Genomic DNA, 25,628 nt, shown 5'->3' on the forward strand with positions numbered 1-25,628 from the left:
TCGGGTGATCTTCGTGAGCAGCTCAACAGTAACCGTGGAGGTGACCTTCGCAGCCAACTCAACAACAATAACCGCAGAGAAGGTGACCTCCGTACCCAACTCAACAACAACCATGGTGGTGGCCGTACTCCCCTCCCAGCAGCCGCTGCTCCCGCCCAGGTGGTGGACCTTCAGGCGGCAGCGCATATGATCCAACAGGCGGCGACGACGATGGCCCAACTAGTCGCAGGAATGTAAGGCCAGATCTTACCGCCACCACCCCCTCTGGAGGAAGAAGTGCAATCTCCGAGGCAAAACAGAACTCAACGGCACGAAGGTGGAACTCAACCAGTTTCCAGATCTGTTCGAGAACGACCGGCGGCTTCTAGATCTATCCGAGATCGGTTGGGGGTGCAAGGATCCTCCAATAGAGGTCCCCGTGCCCAAGCAGGAAACGCAGTAACCAAACGACCATCCGGTGAAAGGATTGGCGAATCTGGTGGATTGGCTCCGCGTCACTCCACTAGACACAAAACACCACAGGAAGGCCTGGTGGAAAGACTCCAAAGGCAGATAGATGATTTGGAAAAGAAAGTAGAAGCAAGAGAACACTCACCAGAACCGGAGGTAAGAATGGCCGCTCCATTCTCTCCTGACATAATGGAAGTTCCTCTTCCAAAAGACTTTCGATTACCCACCATCAAGGCCTACACTGGCACTTCAGATCCACGTACCCATATGACAAGATACAAGGCAGCCATGGTCATGATTGGGGCAAGCGATGCCATAATGTGTAGAGCGCTCTTGTCCACCTTGGACGGGACTGCTCAAGATTGGTTTAACATCTTGTCCACCTTGGACGGGACTGCTCAAGATTGGTTTAACACAATCCCAGACGGATCAATTCAGACCTTTGCAGAGCTATCCACAATCCCAGACGGATCAATTCAGACCTTTGCAGAGCTATCCAAAAGTTTCGACGGATCAATTCAGACCTTTGCAGAGCTATCCAAAAGTTTCTTGTCTTCAATTCAGACCTTTGCAGAGCTATCCAAAAGTTTCTTGTCTTATTTCTCAGGGAGTATACAACATAAGAAACCATTCTCACATCTTGGTGGGGTAAAGCAGGATAAGGGGGAAAGCCTGCGGGACTTCTTAAGCAAATGGAAAAAAGAAGTCAACAGCGTATATGACTTCGACTCGAAGGCAGCAATTCTCACCTTTATCCAAGCACTGAGGTCAGGCGATTTCCACAAACAACTGAACACCCACCACCCACGCTCTTATGAGGAACTCATGAGAACGGCCAACCGGTACGCAGACGCAGAGGAGGCTGACAGGAGAAAAAAGGATGATGAGGAAGGACGAAAGAGTGGGCGACCTGATAAAGCTGGTCCGCCCAGCCAGGCACCACGACCAAACCAACCACCCTCAACGAAGGGAAGAGATGAGCGACCTCGTCTCGCCTCACCGCGGCACTTAACACCGCTTACTCACCCGATTAGTGTGATTCTAAGTCACGCTGAGGAAATGGGAATGGTGCATTTTCCCTCAGAGTGTATGGCAGTTTCTACGGGCGAGGACCAAACTAAGTACTGTCGGTTCCACCGGCAGGTTGGACATGATACTAACGAGTGTCATACTTTAAAAGGACAAATAGAGGAACTGGTGCAGAGAGGATATTTTACCCAATTCGTTGAGTATCCGGGACAGTACCAGTATCAACAAAGCCTACCCGACAATGTGTGGCGAAAGGAAGAAGATCCTGAGCCTTTAGCTTCCAACACCAAGAAGAGGAGGTGCGACCTGGGCGAGGAAGCAAGAAACAGTGAGCTAGAGGAAAAGTCCGCGCAACGCAAAAAACATGTAATTCGCTGATGGCCGTCAAAAAACACTCCGACTTGGCCGAGGTCAGTCCTCGGCCCATCTTGCGCTCAAAAAAAAAAAAATCAGTCCTCGGCCAAGTTTTCGGTGAAGTTTGGCCGAGGTCAGTCCTCGTCAAAAATTTAAAAAAAAAACAAAAAAACAAAAAAAAAACAAAACAAAACAATAATAATAATATAATTGGCCGAGGTCAGCCCTCGGCCAACACTTGGTCGAGGCCCGACCTCGACCAACACTTGGTTTGAAGTCGGCCACCTCATCAAGTGGCGCTGCTTCTCAAGCGGGTGTCACCTCATCAAGCGGGCGTCACCTCATCAAGCTGGTGCGTCACCTCATCAAGCGAGTGTCACCTCATCAAACTGGTGTCACCTCATCAAGTAGCGCTGTGCGTTCACCTCTTGTGAGCAGTGGCGTTACCCAGTGAAGGCGGCTCCCATCCAAGCCGTGGATTTCCTCAAGCGGTGAGTGGCGTCACCTCATCAAGTAGCGCTGCTCCTCAAGCAGCGTCATCTCATCAAGTGACACTGCTCTTCAAGCGGGTGTCACCTCACCAAGCTAGTGCGTCACTTCATCAAGCGGGTGTCACCTCATCAAACTGGTGTCACCTCATCAAGCGGGTGTCACCTCATCAAGCTGGTGCGTCTCACCTCATCAAACTGGTGTCACCTCATCAAGTAGCGCTGTGCGTTCACCTCTTGTGAGCAGTGGCGTTACCCAGTGAAGGCGGCTCCCATCCAAGCCGTGGATTTCCTCAAGCGGTGAGTGGCGTCACCTCATCAAGTAGCGCTGCTCCTCAAGCAGCGTCATCTCATCAAGTGACACTGCTCTTCAAGCGGGTGTCACCTCACCAAGCTAGTGCGTCACTTCATCAAGCGGGTGTCACCTCATCAAACTGGTGTCACCTCATCAAGCGGGTGTCACCTCATCAAGCTGGTGCGTCTCACCTCATCAAACTGGTGTCACCTCATCAAGTAGCGCTGTGCGTTCACCTCTTGTGAGCAGTGGCGTTACCCAGTGAAGGCGGCTCCCATCCAAGCCATGGATTTCCTCAAGCGGTGAGTGGCGTCACCTCATCAAGTGGCGCTGCACCTCACGCAGCGTCACCTCATCAAGTGGTATCACCTCCTCAAGTGGCGTCACCTCCACGAGCAGTGCCACCACCTCGAACAGCATCACCACATCGAACAGCGTCACCACCTCGAGCAGCGTCACCTGCTCGAGCAGAGTCACCACCTCAAGCAGCGTCACCTCATCAAGTGACGCTGCTCCTCAAGTGCTTTTGCTTCCTCCACTTGTGCATCCGCCTCCTGCACTTGAGCACTCGCACGCCTCCTGCACTTGTGCACTCGCATCCTCTACTGGTGCATCCGTCTCCTCAAATGCGTCTATCGCCTCCACTTGTACATCTGCCTCCTTCACTTGTGCGTTCACCTCCATAAGCAAAAGGACTCAGTAGTTGGTCATGGTCTGCCCTGATCAATTTGGTTAAAAAACAAAATAATAATAAAAAATCTAAGCTCTAATCCCTTAGGGCCGGCACGAGATCCGATCTCGCTAGCTACCTAACGGGAGAGTGTTTTTCTGAGCCCAGCCAAGGGCTTGGATTCAAAAAACACCACACTCTAATCCCTTAAGGCCAGCACGAGATCTGATCTCGCTAGCTACCTGACGGGAGAGCTGACCTCGGAGGGTGTTTTCTGGGTAAAGCTTAACGCTTTGCTACGAAAACACCACACTCTAGTCACTTAGGGCTGGCACGAGATCCGATCTCGCTAGCTACCTGACGGGAGAGCTGACCTTTGACCGAACCTACGAATGGTCGAAGTGAACTCACGCAAGAGCCCTGAGCAAAAAAAAAAAAAAAAAAAAAAAAAAAAAAAGCGCACCGTGACTTCGGCCCAGCACCGAGGCACGGTCACGGACCGTGACCACGGCGCTGGCCGAGATCACGTACCGTGACTTCGGCACTGGCCGAAGTCACGCTTCGGCGTGACCTCGGCACTGGCCGAAGTCACATCGCCGCGTGACTTCGGCCCAGCGCCAAGGTCATGTGACCTCGGCCCCGTGCCGAAGTCACAGTTGTGTGACCCGGCACGGTACCGAGGTGAGGATGCGTAAAAAAATAAATAAATAAAAATTGAACATACTTCGGCCCAGCGCCAAGGTCATGTGACCTCGGCCCCGTGCCGAAGTCACAGTTGTGTGACCCGGCACGGTACCTAGGTGAGGATGCGTAAAAAAAAAAAAAAAAAATTGAACATACCAAAATTTCAGCACAAGTGACAGGCTGATACTCCCTAACTACCTCCGCCATTCTCGCTAGCTAGGGAGTGGGGGGCTGGTGACAGGGTAATTGGGTACCCGACCCGGAACTGTTGACCAAGACAGTTGCCGTTCAAACTACCCAAGACACCTCACTCCTCAGCATCAATGCGCAACGGTCCAACTCCTCAGCATTGATGGTCAACGTTCAGCTCCTCAGCATTGATGACCGACGTTCAGCTCCTCAGCATTCAACACCTCAGGTACTGATGTCCAACGTTCAACTCCTCATCAATGCTCCGTTACTGAGCTGAAGGGAATAAAAAGACTCACAACCACATAGTGAAAAGGGGGACACTTCTTACGACACTTGAACTTAGACAATACATACTGAACTCACTTGTACACTGAGCACTGCACTCAAACACTGTACTCAACATTGTATTCAGATACTCAATAATACTCAAATTACATACCCGGTAACACGTTATTACCGTCAATATATATATATATAATATAATAATAGAAGTGCATAGTTAAAATTTTTCCCCAAAACTTAGGGGCATTTTTGTAATATCAAACTTTTGGAAAAATTGAATCTTTATCATTAGAAATCGGGTGGTTTCTTCGGTTGCCGGCAAAATGGAATATGGCTACTAAAATAGCGAGATTTTAGGGAATGGATATGAATAAAGAAAGTTGTAATTGGTTTACCTTACCATTTTCTCTAGGAAATTTAAGAAGACTAAAATGGAGTGATTTTAGGGAATGGATATGAATAAAGAAAGTTGTATTGTTTTGCAAGAAAATTTATATACTGTACGCCAACTTTTCTTCCTCAACTCTTCTTCTCAATTTTCGCTTTAATCTAAGCTATGACTCTATATATATCACCCCGCTCTCCTTTCTTATCTCACAGTCATACGCTTTATATCCATCGGCAGGGATGATGAGCTGCATAGAGGTTATCTTTTCGGTGCGATCAAATACATCGGTGGTAAGTTGTCTATGTACTCCATTTCTTACCAACCAAACACGCTCCTCACTGTATCTCTCCAGATCTGGTGATCACACCAGATTTACACACCTTCTCCCCCTCCCTCTCCATGTGCCTCCTAAGTGTTGCAAAGCTATTAGTGTCGGTTTCTCTCTCTCTCTCCCTGCCTGCCAAACATGGTAGTTCTATTCTAATGGACCAGTGATACATCTGATCTGTTAGGTCCACTCTCTCGATCTTCCACTTATTATGTTTCTAGAATGTCTGCTAGCTACTTGATAGTATGTATATATATATATAGTTAAATGAACAAATTTAATTAAGAAATTTGGTTGATACAATACGTGCAATATTAATGCTTTAGGATGGACGGGTTCTCTGCAATTCACTTCCAATTTATGGGAACGGAACAGAAGTAGGAAAGTTGGCTACGTCATTGAAATGTCATCCTCTTACCCTGAACCTGGCTCAGTCAATATTGCTCAAATGGAGAAGCTAACTATTATATCAAATTATAGCAATGTCCAAATGCATACCAAGGTCATGGGTTACTATTACATTTTAGTTGCTGACCCATTACCAAAATCAAACTCCATCTTTCATTCCTCGATGTGGTAAGTTTCTACATACATATAGTAAATATATGAAAATAAAAAGCGGTTTAGAATTGTCTAAAAGCATATTACAATGTGATGGATTTTTGGCATATTTATTTCTGTTTTGATTGGAATGGTTGGTTTTGCAGGCAGATCTGGTGTAGGTTTTCAAGCTAGGAATTGAAGCAATGATCTGATGTGTTCCTCAACTTCGGTACCCATGCGAAGCAGATATGATATGATGTTGGTGTGTTTTGTGGACTACTTAATTAATTAATGGTTCTAACAGATACTATAATGTAATAGGATTAGTTGTATTAAAAAAAATTAATTAATGGTTCTCAAGAATAAGTGATCATTTTGCAATTTAGTTTGCATTGCATCACATATTTGGGAACTTTAGTCTGCATTGTAATTAGGCCGGTCTATTAAAAATAAAGGCCCCCTGTCTAATAGTTAATTTATACCTTCACTATTTTTATTTTAAGATGCAATCTAATTAAATATAATAAAGTAAGATTACATTCTAAATATAATAACAGAGTAAAATTACAATATACAGAGTAATTTAGTTTGCATATTTCTTAAATATTTAGTGGCATCAGGTTATACTCCTAATACTACATTGTAACAAAGATTTTTTTTTTAACATTTAGATTTCACTATAGATAGACAAAAACATTAGGGAAGAGAGATTTTTTTTTAAACATTTAGATTTCACTATAATGATACAAAGTAAGAAACATAATCCAAAAAGACATATGAAATATAAAGATAGAAGTCTAGAAAAAATATTTTTAATCCAAAAAAACTTTATTTTTCACGCTATTAAAAAATTAAAAATATTGTTAATAATAATAATAATAATAATAATAATAATAATAATAACAATAATACTCATATTTCTTAAATATTTAGTGGCATCAGGTTATACTTCTAATACTCCGTAATAATAATAATCTGAAACTTTGAATATAATTTCCTAATATAATTTTCCTAATCTTTATATATATAAAAATAATCCAAAACTCTTAACATAAGTTCCTAATTAAATTTTTCTATTAAATTCTTTTATAACGGTATTTACAAATATAGAATTAGGAAAAATTAGCTGGATCGATACTAGCTAATCAATTTCCTAATATAATTTTCGTATCATATTATAATTAATTGATACTTTTCCTAATATATCTTATCTAAAAGACTTCTTCCTTTTTTTTATAATACTGATCCATATGTTAATCTGTTTATTATGGTAATCTATATGGATAATTACCATATACTATTTACCATCTAAATAGCCGATGGTAATTAGCATAATATTAATTAAGAATAATATATACTCTTTAATTACCATATAGCAATCATAATAAAAAGATCTCATTTTTATTGAAATTAATGATAAATTTTATTATCATATAGGAAGTTAAACATACACATATTATGGTAGGTAATTAAAGGAAATTAAATATACACATATCACGTTTATAATTAAAGGAAAACCAAACATACACATATGCCGTCCATATTACCATAATGTATTTAACAGTTTAATCTTACTACGGTAATGAAACATAGATATTCCCTTCATTTGATTATAATATATTTTTGTTACTTAAAATAAAATTAATTAGTCATGCTCTTCCTTATATATATTTTTTAGACTTTTCCTAATATAATTTTTAAGTAATAAATTTCAACACTAATATAAAAATTTTATAATTTCAAATATTAGAATTGCTTATAATTTCATTATTAATTTTATTATTTAAATATATATTAAAAAAGTTTATCCGTGCATCGCACGGGTAATTTACTAGTGCTAATAATAATAACAACAACAACAACAACAACAATAATAATAAACAACAACAACAACATTCTAGAATGCTCAGACTTCATTTTCATTTCTCAATGTATGCCTCTCTCTACAATACTCTGGCTCTTTAGAATTTTGTTCAATCTCTGCTCTTACTCTACCATGCTCACATAGAAGTTCAATGATCTGGAACTAAATGCTTGATTTTGTCAAGAATCAAGCAAATCTCCGTCGATCTTAGTTAGTTAATCTAAGTTACGATATGTACTATACTGTTTCTTTCTCAAGTGAAGAGTTCGTCGGCTGGTATTTATCGGCGAGATCTGAAGGTGACTCATACAGCTTGAATCATAAATGATAGTACCTACTCGATGTTTATTTCTAATGTTCTCCTACTTCAATCTATTTTATGGAAAGCTCAATGTTATTAATCTATGTCATTATTTTCACACGAAAGTACATAGATGCTTAAATATTCTTAGATTTCATTACGAATGTGTTTAATTTTCTTAGAGAGTTTTTTCACTAATTAGTTGTTTTCGAGCACCACCGTTGTTCGTCTGAGTCACCCGTGTGATGCATGGTATAAATATTAACAAAATTATCGCTAAATAAATATTAAATAAAAACGTTTAAGATTTCATAAATGCAACTGTCATGATTTGCATTATCATATCACTAAAAGTCTAAAATACATTTACAATTTTCAATTAAAAATTACATATATATTGGTTTTGTAAATATTGAAGTATTGGCCCAAAAGCTCTTTTACCAATCATTATTAATGTACCTTCAGTACAAAAATAATGTACCCTAAAATAATATACCTATAATACAAAAATAATGTACTTTCAGTACAAAAATAATGTACTTTTTATTTTTGGTCCACACAGCTGTGTGGACCATAATCCATGCAATAATTTGCCCTCTTGTACCTTATAAGCCCAAAATAATAATCATGGCCCGACGGTATATATATGTAATTTTTTAATAAATGGCCCAAATACACTTTTCTTTATAAAGCCCAAACTCTAGAACAATTATTGTATGGATCATGGTCCACACAGCTGTGTGGACCATAATGAATGTATATTTTTAATGTACTAAATGTACATTATTTTTGTACTGAATGTACATTTTCCCTTAATACAATGTACATTATTTTTATATTAAATGTACATTATTTTTATATTGAAGGTACATTATTATTTGATAGTATGGTTCACAAAACTGTGTGGACATGGTCCTCTCTTCGTTCACATTTGGAACTTTAGCCGGACGCAAATTATATCGTGGACCGTGGTCCACAAAATTGTATGTACGACGTCGTTTTGATTAATGAAAACAGACGGATGAATTCGCGCCACTCACTTTCTTTTCATATATACTGCACTTTCTTTTCATATATACTGCACTTTCTTTTCAACACAACTGCATTTACCTTTCAACACAACTGCAGTTACTTTTTGATATAACTACAGTTTCTTTCGATAATATAAAAACACAAATGTGAAACTGTTATTCAGTATCTTTTCATATACACTGCACTTTCTTTTCAACACAACTACAGTTACTTTTTGATATAACTACACTTTTATTCGATAATATCAAACACAAAAGTGAAACTGTTATTCAGTATCTTTTCATATATACTGCACTTTCTTTTCAACACAACTACAGTTACTTTTTGATATAACTACAGTTTCATTCGATAATATCAAAACAAATGTAAGGCAGTATCTTTTGGAATGAACTGTAGTTTCAATCCGTCTCCCACTTACTAAAACGACGTCGTTTTGGGACCGCGGTCACAATGCATTGTGGACATTGTGGACCGCGGTCCACAATATAAGAACTGGGTTCTCTGAAGGGAAAGACACAGCTGCGATTGAAGCTTCTGATGCGGAAACAGTTCGAAGAAAATCAGAGAACCCGGCTGAAGTTCCAAATGTGAACGAAGAGAGGACTGTTCCATTGAAAGGAGTCACGTTTGTCTCTCCGGCAACGGTTTTGAAGGATATTCCCTCATCATCCAAGGCAGGGGAGGCAATCGGAGCTTCATTGGAATCGAACAGAGCCACAGGTAAGGGATCTCTTTCCCGCCCAGCACCTATTCGACAAAATGCTATAAAGAAATCTGTGAACCCCAATTTTGGGGCTGGTACTGGCCAGAGAAACCAGAGGAGTAATGCTCCTAATCCTCCTAGTTTTGCTTCTCTATTTGCGGGAGATATGAGTAAGGGACCAAGTAATGTCTTTGGAGGGCTGCCACAGCCCACCATTTCTGAGAAAAGCCCTGGTATTCACAGGGGTATACCTGCTGTTAGGTTTGGGGAGGATGAAATGGAACAATTGAATGTAATTGAAAATTATCTTTTGATTGGGAAGTTCTCATGGGGTAGGCCTACTCTTGAAAGTTTAAGGAAGTTCTTTGCAGCAAAATTCCTCTTAAAAGGAACTCTAAGCATTGGATGGATAGATCCTAGGCATATTTCCCTTGCATTCACACAAGAAGCTGCCAGAGTTTGACCCTTTGTCCAAATATAAAAGCCAAAAAAAAAAAAAAACCTAAATTCCGACAGCTATTTTCCTTTTATCCCTTTCTTCTTGCCTCTGTCCAGTAGCTCTTACCCCTCTCTATTCAATTCTAGAAAGTTCACTATAAATTGCCAGAGCACACGGGTAATCCTTAGTTTTTAACGAATTTATTTCACATTTTGCATACAACCAAGAACATTTTTAGCCATTTCCATGCTTCGATCCAATCGCTTCACACCTCGAAGAAACCCTAAATCCACACTGTTCGAACCTACGAACCTCACATGCCAGTCCACAAATGGAGTGCAAGAGGGTAGAATAGCTTTCTGCAACAAATAGCCTAAAAAATCCAACCTAATATTGCTTTAAATTGGCTAAGGTAAGTCTAGAGTTTTGGCGTGATTTTATTAGCTATATATTTTATGGGAATTGCATTTTTTGTTAGGATTAGGTATTTGTTTGTAAATGTGTAGCCCATTTAAAAATGAATTTAAAATTTGTTTCGTTTCTTCGTTGAGAATTTATTGTTCTGCTATGTGTATTTTTTTTTAATATTTTGAAAAAAATGTATAAATAATTTCTTTAAAATAAATATGTCCATATGTCTATGAATTTTCTATCTCATTTTTAACTACTAATTAAAGTTGAAAAAAGAAGAGATAATATTATAAGGACAGAATGGATTTTTTTACCATTTAAAATTTAAAAATATGCAAAAGGAATTTAAATACAGAAAGACAAAACGAATTTAAAATGTAGTGTGAATGCGAAATGTTTCCATTGGCAGTTCGGTTTATTATTTGTTGCTGAGTCCGAAACATAGTCATCAACCAATTACAATCATTTATCTACAAATTATTGTCTATTGCACTATATCTTAGAATTGGTTATTAAGATGTCCATAACAGCTATGATATTTATGTTTTGTCCAAAGCATCATCTAATATAAGCTGCTATAATGATAAAAGTGTCACAATAAAGTCATAGTAGTCTAAAATAATTCTGTTAAAAGATATAAAACGTGAACTGTAGAAAAAAACGTTCACTCATATAATTACCTGACTCACAATTTGGAGACAACATAATTGTTGGATTATTCATTTTAAAGTAATGAATTCAATAAGTCAGTTTGTATGACATAATTGATATATTTGATTGAACTTTAATTTGCGCACTGGTTTGTTATGGAGTGACTGGTTCATTGGGTTTTTACCATTTGAAAGCAGGATGATTCAATTGATTGCAGGTTGTCAACTGAATTCCCTTTTACTTGTTAATTGCTTTTTTTCCTAATTAGAACATTTGGAAAGGATGATTGTTTCAATGTTGTACCTTTGTCCATCGTTGTGTGAATGAATGAAAATCTTCAAATTTCTGCAACTTTAAATACTTGACCTTATTTCTTTGATCAATATTAGTATGTATCTCCTATGTTTTTTTTGTTTAAATAGATGGCAGAAGAACATCCTTGTTTACCTCTAATTCGACATGTTTATAGTGGTTATCAAATAGGAGGGCAAACTTAAATTTGTTTTTTCTTTAGAATTTCTTTTTGACTATACATAACTATAGTGAACTTGAAAGCAACTTTAATTCAATTATATAATACTCCATAATTTTTTCAATTATATAATGTTCTTTATATATATATATATAACACAGGAACCCATACCTTAATGGAATTTATAAGAAAATTTCATGTGGGATGAAGTTGTATTAAATTTAAAGTTTGCACATAGTTTGAAATTGTTTCATGTGTATAAAATAGTCAATTCAGTTATTATATATTTATAAGAGTGGGTCATATTGTTCTCTTAAAACACGCAGGAGATGTGCATAATATAAACCTATAAGATATGTGGCACAAAATTGTGGTGATGATATGATATCCAAAACAACCCAAATAAGTTTAAATTTATTCCTTAATGGAATTTAGTTTAAAATATCACATGTGGGCATGTTATTGTGCAATTATGTTTCATGCTTTGCATTACTTCATTCAGAAGAAAACTAATCATGTTTTTCCTCCAAAAGTAAATAGAAATCAACTCATGTTTAGATTCTCATGCTTTGAATTATTCTCACTATGTATTTCATTGCTTGGTTTGCTAATTATTCTCAAATAATCTCTTTTTCTGGTTGTATTCATACTGCTTTTGCCCTAGGATACGAGACAGGGGTACATAATGTCAATGCAGCAGCAAAATGTGTAGTATATTTCTGATTGTTGAGATTATTATAATTATTATGTGTTAGGCAGCAGTAAAATAAACAGTAGCAAAGTTAGGCAGTAAAGTTAACAGCAGCAAAGTTAGGCAGCAGAAATGTTAGGTAGCAGAAATGTTAGGCAGCAGTAAATAGTGCAGAATTTCAGGAAACTTGTCTATTTTCTCATGTATATATAGATGTATCAGCTAGCTAATGAAGATATAACACAGATTTGTTATTTCAGAACTCAGAAACATCTGTTTTCCATCATTTTTCAGTTCTGGTCAGTAAATACTAGCCTCTAATTTTCTGTGTTAAACCTCTATTTTGTCACATAAAAGCACTATATATAGAAATTTGGTCCCCCTGGTGTGCTTGTCAAATTTGTTCCAAGATGAAATATTGTCTTCTCCAAACCAACTACAGTGTCCATGCTCATTGAAAAGTGAAAACTCTGAAGGTCTTAGTATCTGTAGAAATGTAGAAATGATATATTGCTGTCTGGCCATTTTCTCTTTCCAAGAATATGCTGATTGCATCATCATTTACTTATAGTTTGAATCTCCAGCAGGAAGTGAGTCAAAAGAAGTTGTGGATATTTTTGTTAATTTGAAGCTCTTAAATCTCATGGAGATTTGAAGCTCTTGAATAAGGTATGCTCAGAACTCTACCTTTATTAGCATATATGTGAACACACATGTGGATATTTCTCCTTTAGCTGTACTTCAAATAAAAGTTTTTGAGAAATACATATATTTACACAAATTAACACTAATTTCACACTATTAAAAATTAGAATGATATTAAAAAGGAATATATTTTCATGAATAAAAACAAAAAAAAATATTTACAATTACCTCTTGAATCATGGAATACTCATTCTTTACATTTGATTGTCTTGCTGACTCTCCTTTCTGGTATTTCATATGCGCAGACTCTTATAGCACTTCAGACTTCAGAATGTATAGAGGGGCAATGATGATGAAGCTTTGGAGCTATACTGTATCCGTAAATAATAAGTATACAGTCGTTGTACTTCAAATGAACTGCTAGGTTTGTTTACAATTAGAAGAGTATTTATAGAATAGGTAATTAATGCAAATCTTGCGGATACCAAAGAGTCCCAATAAATGTAAACAATAAATCCTAATCAATAGGATAACCAAATGGTTGAAGATCACAAAGGTATGTGTCTGTTGATTTGTATTTAATATTAAAGATTACATTGAAGAACGAAACTGACAAATTCCCAAAAAAAAAGTTATTATACATGAGATGCTGAAATCGTTTCTACACTACATGGTCATTCTATTTTGGCGGGAATTATTTACTAAATTTTATTTACTAATATTATAGTAGAAGATGCAACAATGTAGAAAATGAAGGTCTAATAACTCAAACACATGACTATGTTAACAAATGCAGTCCATGCACACTACAGTCTTCATAACAAATATTGGAATGTCTTTGATCATCAATATTGCTTACCTACATGAGAAACAAATTAATATTTAAATAGTAAAACCAAAATTACAACTAATTGAAATTGAAATAAATAAATAAGCAATTCATATATATATATATGTGTGTGTGTGTGTGTGTGTGTGTGTATTTGTTTATTTCAACATTTTTAATTTGAGTAATTTTATTTCATTATTGCTTAAGTTTTATCTAAAAACACTTCATTAAATTTTAAAATTGCAAAATGTAGTTGTATGGATATTAAACAAATTCTAATATGCCAAGCACCTTGTGCTCAAATGGCATGTAGTGGCCTCCCTCAAATGAAAGGTCATGAGTTCGAGCCTCAGTGGAGGAGATATCGAAATTGACTCTTTCACCAACAGGTTGAGAAAAAAGTATAGATGAACAGATACTACAATGTAATAGGGACAATTGTATTAAAAAAAAAACAAATTCTAATATATTTTAAATTATTAATTAATAATTAACAGCATAATAAGTTGACATAAAAACTCAAATAGTATGCAACGGTCTAAAATGTATCTATAAATTTCAGAATAATACGAATTATAAATTCATAAATCATATCAAAATTATTTGTATTAAATTATAAATTCATATATTATATCATTATATATCTAATTTAAAAACATAATAAATGTGAATGAAGTTTATACTCCTCATTTATGTCCATTTTTTCCGTTAAATTTTTTTTTGTACATTATGCTATAAAAATTGTAATACATAATATTTTGACAAATATACTCTTACTTCCGTTATCTTTTCCACTACTGTTACTATGCATATGCCACCATATATTTTCTTATCTTCAATAATAATAATAATAATAATAATAATAATATACACATTAAATATTAGAGTTATATGTTAGTTATTTTAAAAAATATAAATATCCAATTTATAAAAATATTTATTATTATTATTATTTACTATATTAAAATTTAAATAAATTTAAAATTAATATAAAATACTAATATTGTACACCTATTTTTTGCGCATCGGCATAAGAAAAACTAGTCATAAATATAAATATCATATATATTATAACAGCAGCCCAAAAATTACCAGTTTAATCCAAGCATAACCAATATATTTCATGGCTCAAAACCGAGACCCAATAACACAACCCATACCCGGCCCAAACCCCTGCCCATATAAAAACGAAAAGGGAAAATACATTCATCACCCGGATGAATTTCGGAAATCGACAGAATGGTAATTTTCAAAACCCTAAGTTATTTCATTATTTTATGGCTTATAATTATTTTCTGAGTACGCATGCGATTAAATCGAGGGATTTGTTTACAAAACCCTAATTTATTCACTGATTTTATACATTTTAATATTTCTTGCAAATTTCAGATGATAAAAAAAAAATCCCTATGTTTGTCGATCAAAAAATTGCAGCAAACTGTACACAATCCCCAGGCGCACAACTGGAAAAAAGTTAAGTATCAAAACCCTAACTACTTTAATTTTTTGTACCCGTTCTTGAAAATGCATGAAAATCAATTATTATAATATATTTTATAAAATTTAATTCTATTGTTGAATATGCAATAGATATTTTAAAACTTGGGTATTTAATGTTTATTACAGTAACTACAGTAATGTTATATCCTTTATGCTTTAATACTTTAATTTGATTTCATTAATTGAAATGGAAAAATTGTATGATTAGTACTTTAAATGGTAAAATTTTATGATTATTGCATTTTTCTTTGAATTCCATTGCTGTTTTACCACTTAAAAAATGTGTTGCATTTCACTAATTAAAAACAAAGTTAGTATTTCAAAAGATATAAATGTAGAAGTGCAACGTAACATGAAATTTTACCTTTATCTTCAAAATCAGCTTCCTTTTCCTGTTTATGATTGTTGACTCCTTTAATTTCGTCATTGTTGGGCCAAAACTTAAACCCTGTTGTCAAAATTTGACATCCAAAAGGAATATAGAATGCACATATTTGTAGTGAAATGTAATGTATATATATAGGTAGGAGGATGAAAGAGAAAAGAGTAGTCCTTATCAAACATTTATGTAGGTGAGTCAAACCTTACCATCAGCATTTAATGCTTGATAGTAAGAGCATCTTTATCAGCGGCTTATTTTTTGTGGTTTTTAAGGAGTTTTTGTAAGTGTGATTAGTAGGAGAGAGAAGGAAGAAAACAAAAAATGAAGAAAAAGAAAAAAAAAAAGGAAAAAGATATTTAATCTAATACATAAATCAAGAAAAAAACCAAAAAGAAGCAAAAAGGCAGCAATTGAAATCCGTGCGCTTTTTGTGAACCACATACTTCTCTCTTGCTGACCTCATGCTCTCCTTTATCAGATTGTGGAGCCCACAAAGTTTTGCCTCTTGCAGGAGAAATATATTTGAAAAAACTATCACCCACACTAGTTTAGAAACCAACCATGAATTCTTATTTCTGACAAAAACTCTCATAGATGCATTGCTATGGATGCTCTAAGGTTGCTTGTTTTGTAGGAATACCAATATTTTATGTACTGGAAATTGTGCCAATTTTAATCTACAGATTTTCTTTAATTTTTCCTACAAAGATGATATTTTAGATAATCAAAATGATTCCACATTCACAGTTTTGTAAAATAAGGCTTCTCAATAATATATTGAAGATGTAAGTAACCACTTAGTGTTTCTGAAAATCCAGACTTCAATTTGAGTAAGTAAATGAAAAAAATGGTAAATGAATTGTTTTTTTTTTTTTCAATTTTATGTTCCTTGTTCATGTTTACCATTTTAAGTGGCTGCAGTTGATACAAAAGAATTCACCTAAGCAAGAACTAATTAATTCACAAACAGTTGAGAACAAATTAGTGGAAACTGCTTTAAAAAGTAAGTACCAAATACCTTTTTTGCCTTTATTTATAAATTTAGTGTGAATATACTCTAGCTATAAACTAAGTTCATTAAAAAATAATAGCTAAAATGATGCCTAAAAGTAAATGAAATCTGTTTGTACTTGTAGCTGATAGTAGTGTATTAAGTAGTATTTGGTTTGAAATTTTTTTTAATTTCTTTTTAAGATTATCAATCTAGGCTTTACGGTTGCATAATATCACCATCATAACATCATAACATATAAGAACAGAACATAGCTTGAAAATTTTGAGATGTAAATATGTAAGTGACACTCCATGTTCTTGAACTTGAATATCAAAATCATGAAAATGATACCACATTCACTAATTTGTAAACTAATTATTTTAACAATAATACTAAAGATGTAAGTAACCACCGAGTGTTTCTGAAAATCCAGACTTCATTTTGAGTAAGTACGCAATCTGGGAAAAATGTTTGGGAATTGTTTTTTTTTTTAAGGGGCTGCACTTCATACGAAAGAGTTCAACAAAGCAGGAACTAATTGAGGAACAGTTTACATCAAAGAATTGGAATCTGCTTTAAAAAGTACGTACTAAATTGTCTAATTTATAGCAAACCTCTTGATCCTGGAATAAACATTCTTGATTTCTAATGTTCTTTCCTATCTTGTTTTCAGTGACAACATAGCTCCTCACACATCTCAACCTCATGACCTTGTTGGTTTGTTGGGGATGAAGCTGAGCAGCCACAATGAACTTTCAGCCATGTTTTACAGCTTTGCTATTTTACTTCTTATCCCTTTGCTTCTAACAGAGTGTTTGGTTGGGAGGAGAGAATTAGGGGGGAAAAGAATTGTAATAATTGTAATTTGGTGGAATTGCAATTCAATGAATAAAGTAGGAATTAAAATTACAGTGTTTAGTACGCAGAAATAGGAGTACAAGGAATTTAAATGTAAGAAGTGACAAAATGACTAAAATGCCCTTATGTTGTGGTAGATGTTGTAGTAATAATAATAATAATAATAAGTACGGAGTATAATAATAATAATTTTTTCAAAATAATAATAATAATAATACTTTCAAATTAAAAAAAAACAAAGGGTATGGGAGGAGGGGCAAAAAAACAAAGGTAAGAAGCGACAAAATGACTAAAATGCCCTTATGTTATAGTAGATGTTGTAGTAATAATAGTAAGTAGTAGTAGCAGTAGCAATAGTAATAATTCTTTCAAATAATAATAATAATAATAATAATAATAATAAGTATAGTTGTAATAATTCATTCAAATAATAATAATAATAATAATAATAATACTTCTTTCAAATTTAAAAAAAAAAAAAGAAAAGACAAAGGGTATGGGAGCAGAGACAAAGTTTTCTTTACACCAATAAATTGCCCTCCGCTCCACCGAATTGCAATTCATGCCGCAATTTCCTCCAACCAAACACTGTAGTTTGAGAATTCACTGAATTGCAATTCATTTGAATTGTAATTCCCTCAAACAACCTCCAACCAAACAGGCCATAAGTGTTTTCCTACTTGTGCTAAGTGTTGAGTTTGATCATTTACAATGATATGTATGTATTTATAGTGGTGAATCTGACAGCTCAATTTGTAGGCCACTCCTCTATTTTATGAAGCTTACACAGTAAGCTTGTTCAAAAAAAAAAAAAAAAAAAAGAAGTAACGGCGTCGCCATCTATAGACAAAACATGAACCTAAATACTGTTCATTTGGGCGGGATTTTGAGAGCCAAAACATTTGACTTTTTTATATACTAGTATTCTACTTGATGCACGGTCAAAGTGTGTGTGTGTGAAAATCAAACAGTTTTTGACAACTATAAAAACAAATCTTAATAATTTTTTGTTTTATTATCTGAATTGGATTTGTGTTTTTTTTTTAATGATAAATCTCCAACGTAAAATAGCTCAAAGCATCCTAATTATTGAAAAATGTTGGTGTTATTGATGTGTTAAATCATGAGATTGCATATGCATTTGCTCCACACATTTCATTATACAAATTGTTTGTTTTTTTTTTTTATTAAAATGTACGTATCCAAAAATTAATAAAATACAAACTTTATAGATTATTTAAACAGTTATTTATATACAGCATTTGATGTTGAAGAAACATATGCTCCATTGTTGTTTGCTTCTTGGAGATAGATTGAAAAATAACTCATAAATGATTTTGGGTGGAACATTCAATTTTGGTAACTTAATTTTTCCGAACAACAAACTGAATATCTTGGGCAGTTGGGCCACCATTAACTTTCACAATCTTCAATCTCCCATCTCCTTGAAAGAATGCACCACAATGTTGACAAGCAAAATAAAACACCGATCAAAATAAAAGTTAAATTAGAAAAATATAATTTATTAATGCCTAGCGTACAATCTAACCTTGATTGGTGAAAGGCAAACCTCGAATACTTGTAAATAGCACATTAATACAGGGTAGATCATCTAAAAATTATATTAAAAATAAACATAAATATTATATAATACATTATATAATACTACGTATAATAAAAATATGAGAATTAAAATTTTAGATATTAGAATATATCAAAAATTATGATTTGAATAGGACAAAGAAACAAATACCTATTATCAGTTTACTTGTTTTCGCATTTTCAATAGTGGAAAATAACAACGCAATTATTATGGTCAAACAAAAACATATACTCCGTATCAATATATAGATATTTTATGTTTTTCACACACAATAAATAAATAAATAAATAAAGAAGAAGAAACACCAATGTTATATATATGGCCCAAAAAGAAAACTGAATTCCATCCTGAACCCATACATATATATATATATGTGATATATATACACATTATATTATATATATACGTATATGTACACATATACACATAACTAACAATCGGCCCATTTGGCCTAGCAATCCAAAGTATAAACCACCGGCCCAAATCAGCACCGACAGCCCACATACAAAAGACCTAAAAACCCTACTCTACTCAGACATTATTCTCATTGCAGCTCCCCTCTCTTCTCGCTTCTGTGTTCTCTCTCGACAACCTCTTTACCGGGTCTGGAAACCTGACCACAAACACATTGCTCAATTTATAATTCCTACTCTTCTTTCTCAATCTCCTATTTTCGCCATTCCATTCTAAATTATTTCCAGTAGGCGACAATTTCTGGTAGCGGCAACTGTTCGGCGTGCGGAAACAACCTGGCCGGCAAAGCAAACAACACCATGCATCGAACAGATAGTACAACATCTGGACGGTAAAACCTAGCGTTTTCTGATTTGGCATTTATTCAAGTATGTTCTTGTTTAGACGTATGTGTATTTTTCGATTTTGGGAAGATTATACACATGCAATAATTTTTAGATGTAGAAATTTATGAGTATATCAAGAAATACTTAGTTCTGAACTTTTTTTTTTTTAAATATTTGTTCGGTGCAATATTTTTCTTAATATGTGCCTTTTTTAAATAGATTTTTTCATTGGTGCTTGTTTCCCAAAAAATCATCATGCTTCGGATGGTAATACAGTGAACATCTTCTTCGCATGGTAATGTTCTTTCATACTTTTTTTAATTATATTCTTTACATCTATGTATATAATTCAAATGTTACTCTGCTGTCATCTTTTGGTTAAATGAGTCATAGTAATAATAATAATAAATAATAAATTAATAATAATAAAGGCTCTAACCTTTCTAAATTATTTACTACGCAAATATGAATTAACTATACATTAGTAAGTCAATATTTGATACAATTTCAATGTAGAAGAACATGTAGGTTTTCACAGTACCTTTATCTTGAATTTGAACTTTTCTTTTTCCAAGTATGATATACACTTGTACCCTTCAGTTTTCTCATTCTGGTTGCACTTCTTAGATATAAACTTGCAAAACTTTTCTTTTGGAATGAATATAGAGTGTACATTTTTAGTTCTTAAATGGCATGTATATATAGATACCAACTTGTAGAGATGGTGAGAAGTCTCTATCAAATATTAATATATAAAAGTTAAGCCTTACCATCAATAATTAAATGTATGGTAGAAGTATTGTGGATGTGTGTATTGGGTATTGTGTAATTTGTATTGTACTCAAATAATCTAATGCCTTCATTTTGTAATTTTTGCATTCTGATATAATACAAAAAAACTCATGATCTATATATCTCTACAAAAAAAAACTCATGATCTAAACTCATGTAACAATGTATTTACTGTACAGAGCAATTATATTTTTAATATATATATTTCTAAGTTTTTGACTTGATCATTAAATTTTAATGTTCATTATAAGAAAGAATGTTGACTGAGTTTTTAAATATTTGAAATTGAAGGTTTTGAAGAATGGAGTTCATTTGTTTGGAAAACAAAAACAAATGACCAGGACATCTTGGACACTATTACACAGGTAATATTCTTTTATTTTTCATGTACTGATTTTATAAGTTTTATTTTTTGTTATGATATTCCATCAAAAGCTTCAATTTTTTTTTAATTAGTACTAACAACAATTGGATTTCTACTGGCATATAGAACATGTTTGACCATTCTATATTAAATTTATGTTGTTCTTTTGTTGTAATATGTTGTTTCTTTCTCATGTGATGAAGATTAGCTTATTGTAACTAATCTTGATGATTGTTCATTCTATCAATGTGTATGAACAGCTAAATATTAAAATCACAGATTTCTTTAACTTTATCCTACAGTTACGATTCATAACATTTTTTAATTAACAAAGTTGAAATAACAAACATGTTGATCATGGAACACACATTCTTGACTTCTAATATGCTTTTCTCCCTTGTTTTCAGTCACAACATAGTTCCTCCCTAATTGCCTTTGTGGTTTGCTCAGTCACAACATAGTTCCTCCCTAATTGCCTTTGTGGTTTGCTGAGGATGTAGCTGCACATGTTGATTCCAGAAACTTATAAATTGATTTTCGCTTTCTCTTTGAATGTAATATTTTCTTTCTCTTTGTATTCAAGAGACAATGAAGTGTCTGAGTATATGTATATATAAGCATACGTGGAACTAAGAGATACAGCAGCAACACAATAGTGCAAAAAAAAAAAAAGAAGAAATCAATATAGAATAGACTACTCCCATACCCCTTTAGTTGAAAACACACGTTTCCTATTAAAATACCAACTTTGCCAATAGCCTACACCACTAAAAATCTGGCCTCATCTCATAGGATTTTGACCAAACACTAAGAGCGTTAGAGATGATGATTTGGAGGAGAGATGAGAGAGACGAAATTTAATTTGAGGAAGATGGGTTATTTGTGGGGCCCAATAAGAGAGAGGAAAGTAAAGAAAGCCTAAAGCTTGCGCGTTGAAGCGCACGGTGTGCGTCCAGAGGGCGCGTGAATGAGCTTTTATTTTTTATTTTTTTGCTGGCAGATTTTTTTTTTTTTTTTTTTTTTCTATCTCCTCCCATCTCCTCTCTCCCAGTTATACCTACAAAAATTCCTTAAAAACCACAACTGATAAGGATGCTCTAAAGAGCAAAAATAAATAAATAAAACATTTCGTATATAGATTGGAATTCCCGAAGAAAGACCAAAACGACTGTGTTTTACATTGAGCGGGAAAGTTTTTTCAATTTTATTTATCAAATATGTCTGACTTTATTATATTAGAGATTAAAGATTAGAGATAGGATAGGATTATTTATATACTTTTTCAACCTTTTGCATGTATATATCAGTATATCAATATCTGTATATATACATGCATAAGTATATAAATTTATCTATATATGTTCACATGTACACATATATATCAAAGTATAAATTGCTAACACATACAATTCCTGCATTCATGTTGCAGATTGTATACACAAACATCACAGCAATTGAGCAAAAGGTTGCAAATTAATGAGTAAGTAATAATTTCAGATTATTTGAATTAAAAAAAGCAGGTATGTTTCAACATTACCTTCTCCTTCAACCTGTATCATGCAAAAGAGGCTCATGTTTCACGGTATTTTAGAGCAATACTAAAAATGGGGGATTTAAGGTTTGAAGCTAACTCACTGCTTCATAGGATGCTTTCTGGTCATCAGTCATGTTCTTCCATTCTTCACCTGTGATCTTTGCCACCTGCAGAAACTGGTGAAATAAGAGTTCCATGCTGGTAATTCAAGGAACCAAACAGCAAATGGTTTTTCAATATTTTCAGTTTCTGTTGAAATAAGAGCTCCAGCTCTCTTTTCAAAAAAAAAAAAAAAAAAGAGAGCTCCAGCTCTTAAACTTGTAATCTATTTTTCTAAGCTTTGTGTTTGTAGATTGCAAAGAAATATGTATCTATTTATAAGGGTAGAAGTAGCTATGTAATATATTAAAAAATGATACAATCTGTACTTTCTGATACTGCCATACCAGCAGTAGACCACAATCACACGCAAGCTCAAGGAAATAACACTACCAACTCTGCAATCCCTGAACTTCAACCTAAAATCAGAAAGTCAACAGGTGGGAAAGAAAAGGATTTGAATTGGGAAATCTGAATTTCAGAAGCTTAAGGATATAACACTACCAAAATGTTGCCTGCTTTTACACGGTTCATTTGGGTGGGATTTTAGAGCCCTAAAAACGGTACCATTTTTTTCTTAGGCGGGAGTTTTGGCTCCATCACATTTCCCTACGCTTTTGGCTATTTTATATAATAAGATATGTCTGGCTTTATTATATTAGAGATTAGAGATTATAGTAGTAGTAATTTATTTTTCCGTAATTTATTTTTCTTTTTGCAATGAGGTTAATTTATGATGCAGTGTATGGTTAATGAATTATGGTAATCTTGAATTGAGGTTTTTTTTTTTTTTTTTTTTTTTTTTTTTTTTTTAAGGATGGATCATGCAATGAGTTTATGAAGTGGTATGATCGCCTAATGTGTCTTACGTCAAAGAGGATTATACCTAGGCTATTGAGAAGAATTAACAAGTAATAATTAAATAACAAAAATTTATAAATGGATAAACCTCATATTTCCTTTTTATATATGAAATGTTGTATACAATGAGGTTTTAAAAAATTTTTAACTTTATTATATAAATTGTAGTTGTTATTATTGTAGTGTTAATTGATTATTTTACAAGAACTGTATGGAACACTTAGAGCTTAAGTGTAGACAAGAATGTGTGTGTATATATATATATATATATATATATATATATATATGTTCCAATACATATCATTACCACCTTAAATATCCATTGTTATTTAAATTGCACATCTTTACGTGAACCAACAATATAATGCTGTTAATTACAGGAAATTTCCGTGTTACACTGCTTATCATCTGAGGTGATTAGTTTGAGTCTTTCCCAGGCATCTGAAGCAAAAAATCTGCATGACTTACCGCTTACATTCTAACATCATGACTTACCAAATATTAAATCCATGTTGCATGATTTACCAAACCATGAAGATGCACGTTGTATGATTTACCAAACCTTACATTATAACATTCATACGATTATATATACGAGTCTAAATATTCATTACACTTTTTACACTTACTTTCATCCCTATACGGCTATACAAGGTTTAGTAGTACAAACTGTCCTATTAGTTTCAGATGGCAAGTAAAGTGATCTTTGTCGTAGCCTTAATTTTTGTTGTTTGTATGTCCCAAGTTGATAGTTTCCCTGAGTGGGTCACTCAGGGAGCAAGACAACTATTGCAGTCCTCCACTGATCCTTCCAAAGCCAATATAATTGTGGCAAAAGATGGCTCAGGCCATTTCAAAACTCTGAGGGAAGGGGTGAATGCCTCCCATGCAGGAAACCATAGTAACAAATTTATTATATACATCAAAGAAGGGGTGTATGATGAGACTGTGAAGATGTCAGGGGAGCGTTTCGACCACATCATGCTCCTAGGAGACGGAATCCTAAAAACAATAATTACAGGCAACCGAAGTGTTGGCGGTGGAATTGAGACCTTTAACACTTCCACCTTTGGTAAGCAAATAAATTATTTTTAGAAACTTTCAGAATTCTTTTTGGGTAGTAAAACTAATGCAATTTGAAATATATTTCAGCTGTGGAGGCATTTGGATTTATGGCCAAGGGAATCACATTCCGAAACACTGCCGGACCCGAAAATTACCAGGCTTTGGCACTCGGTTGCTCTTCTCGTGAAGTAGTGCTCTACCAATGCAGTTTTGAGGGCTACCAAGACACGTTGTATTTAGGCGTTGGAAGACAGTTCATCCGGGAATGCGACATATATGGTACCGTAGACTTTATATTTGGCTATGGTACCACTGTAGTTCAAAATAGTAATATATATGTAAGAAACCCCCCAAAAAAAGTAAATGTCATCACAGCCCATCACGAGGAGAAACCATATAGTCCGGGGGGCTTTTCATTTCAAAACTGTACCATCAGGGCGGCACGCGAGCTGGTGGGTTCCCTAGATACGGTTAAAACGTATCTAGGAAGACCTTGGGGGAGATATGCCATCACCGTGTTCATGGAGTGTTATATGGATGCACTGATAGATCCTGCGGGGTGGACGCCATGGGACAACACTAATCAAGGCTTAGATACGTTGTATTACGGTGAATATGAGAATACTGGACCCGGAGCTCAAACGGCGAATCGAGTGAGGTGGCCGGGATATCACGCCATCACCAGCCCGGGAGAGGCAGCAAAATTTACAGTGGACAATTTCATTCATGGAAATGAATGGCTTCCAGAATTGAATGTCCCATTTGCTCCGGGTCTCTGATGGAACTCACCTCTAACCATCGTTACAGGTCCCTTAATTCTTTCTTGTCTTCTGTGTACTTATCTGGGTTTTCTGCATCTTATTGTAAGTGTTTGTTTTGGGTAGGAACGCAGTGCTTTCCGCCATGAGGGAGATGCCGGTGGTGGGCGGGAGTGGGCTGTTCCGGTAATGCGAGCGGGGGCGGAGGAGGAGGAAGATGTGATAAAACAAGTTTTTTTTTTTTTTTTTTTTTTTTTTTTTTTTTTTTTTTTTTTTT

At 34.6% G+C, this 25,628-nt stretch overlaps 1 protein-coding gene and 4 long non-coding RNA genes across 5 annotated transcripts in view; all 5 read left to right on the plus strand.

The window, feature by feature from the left end:
• The first annotated feature begins 5,503 nt into the window (after positions 1–5,503).
• On the plus strand, positions 5,504–6,178 carry LOC116014963. Its single transcript, XR_004097518.1, has 2 exons — positions 5,504–5,736; positions 5,868–6,178. It is a non-coding gene; the product is annotated as an uncharacterized LOC116014963 (long non-coding RNA).
• A 5,937-nt stretch (positions 6,179–12,115) lies between these two features.
• Positions 12,116–13,552, plus strand: LOC116015262. Its single transcript, XR_004097591.1, has 2 exons — positions 12,116–12,936; positions 13,218–13,552. It is a non-coding gene; the product is annotated as an uncharacterized LOC116015262 (long non-coding RNA).
• Positions 13,553–15,610: 2,058 nt separating this feature from the next.
• LOC116015263 lies at positions 15,611–17,526 on the plus strand. Its single transcript, XR_004097592.1, has 2 exons — positions 15,611–17,199; positions 17,291–17,526. It is a non-coding gene; the product is annotated as an uncharacterized LOC116015263 (long non-coding RNA).
• A 2,075-nt stretch (positions 17,527–19,601) lies between these two features.
• Positions 19,602–21,673, plus strand: LOC116017387. The gene is made up of 4 exons (XR_004097888.1): positions 19,602–19,883; positions 20,098–20,173; positions 20,962–21,035; positions 21,442–21,673. It is a non-coding gene; the product is annotated as an uncharacterized LOC116017387 (long non-coding RNA).
• A 2,590-nt stretch (positions 21,674–24,263) lies between these two features.
• Positions 24,264–25,628, plus strand: part of LOC116017850 (pectinesterase 2-like) — a 2,553-nt gene continuing 1,188 nt past the window's right edge. The window contains exons 1-3 of the mRNA XM_031258491.1: positions 24,264–24,600; positions 24,681–25,348; positions 25,478–25,570. Of these exons, the coding sequence (XP_031114351.1) occupies positions 24,264–24,600; positions 24,681–25,348; positions 25,478–25,570 (1,098 nt within the window). The remainder of the gene's footprint in view (positions 24,601–24,680; positions 25,349–25,477; positions 25,571–25,628) is intronic.

Source organism: Ipomoea triloba, chromosome 4 (assembly GCF_003576645.1).
Source record: "Ipomoea triloba cultivar NCNSP0323 chromosome 4, ASM357664v1".
Classification (NCBI taxonomy): Eukaryota; Viridiplantae; Streptophyta; class Magnoliopsida; order Solanales; family Convolvulaceae; genus Ipomoea; species Ipomoea triloba.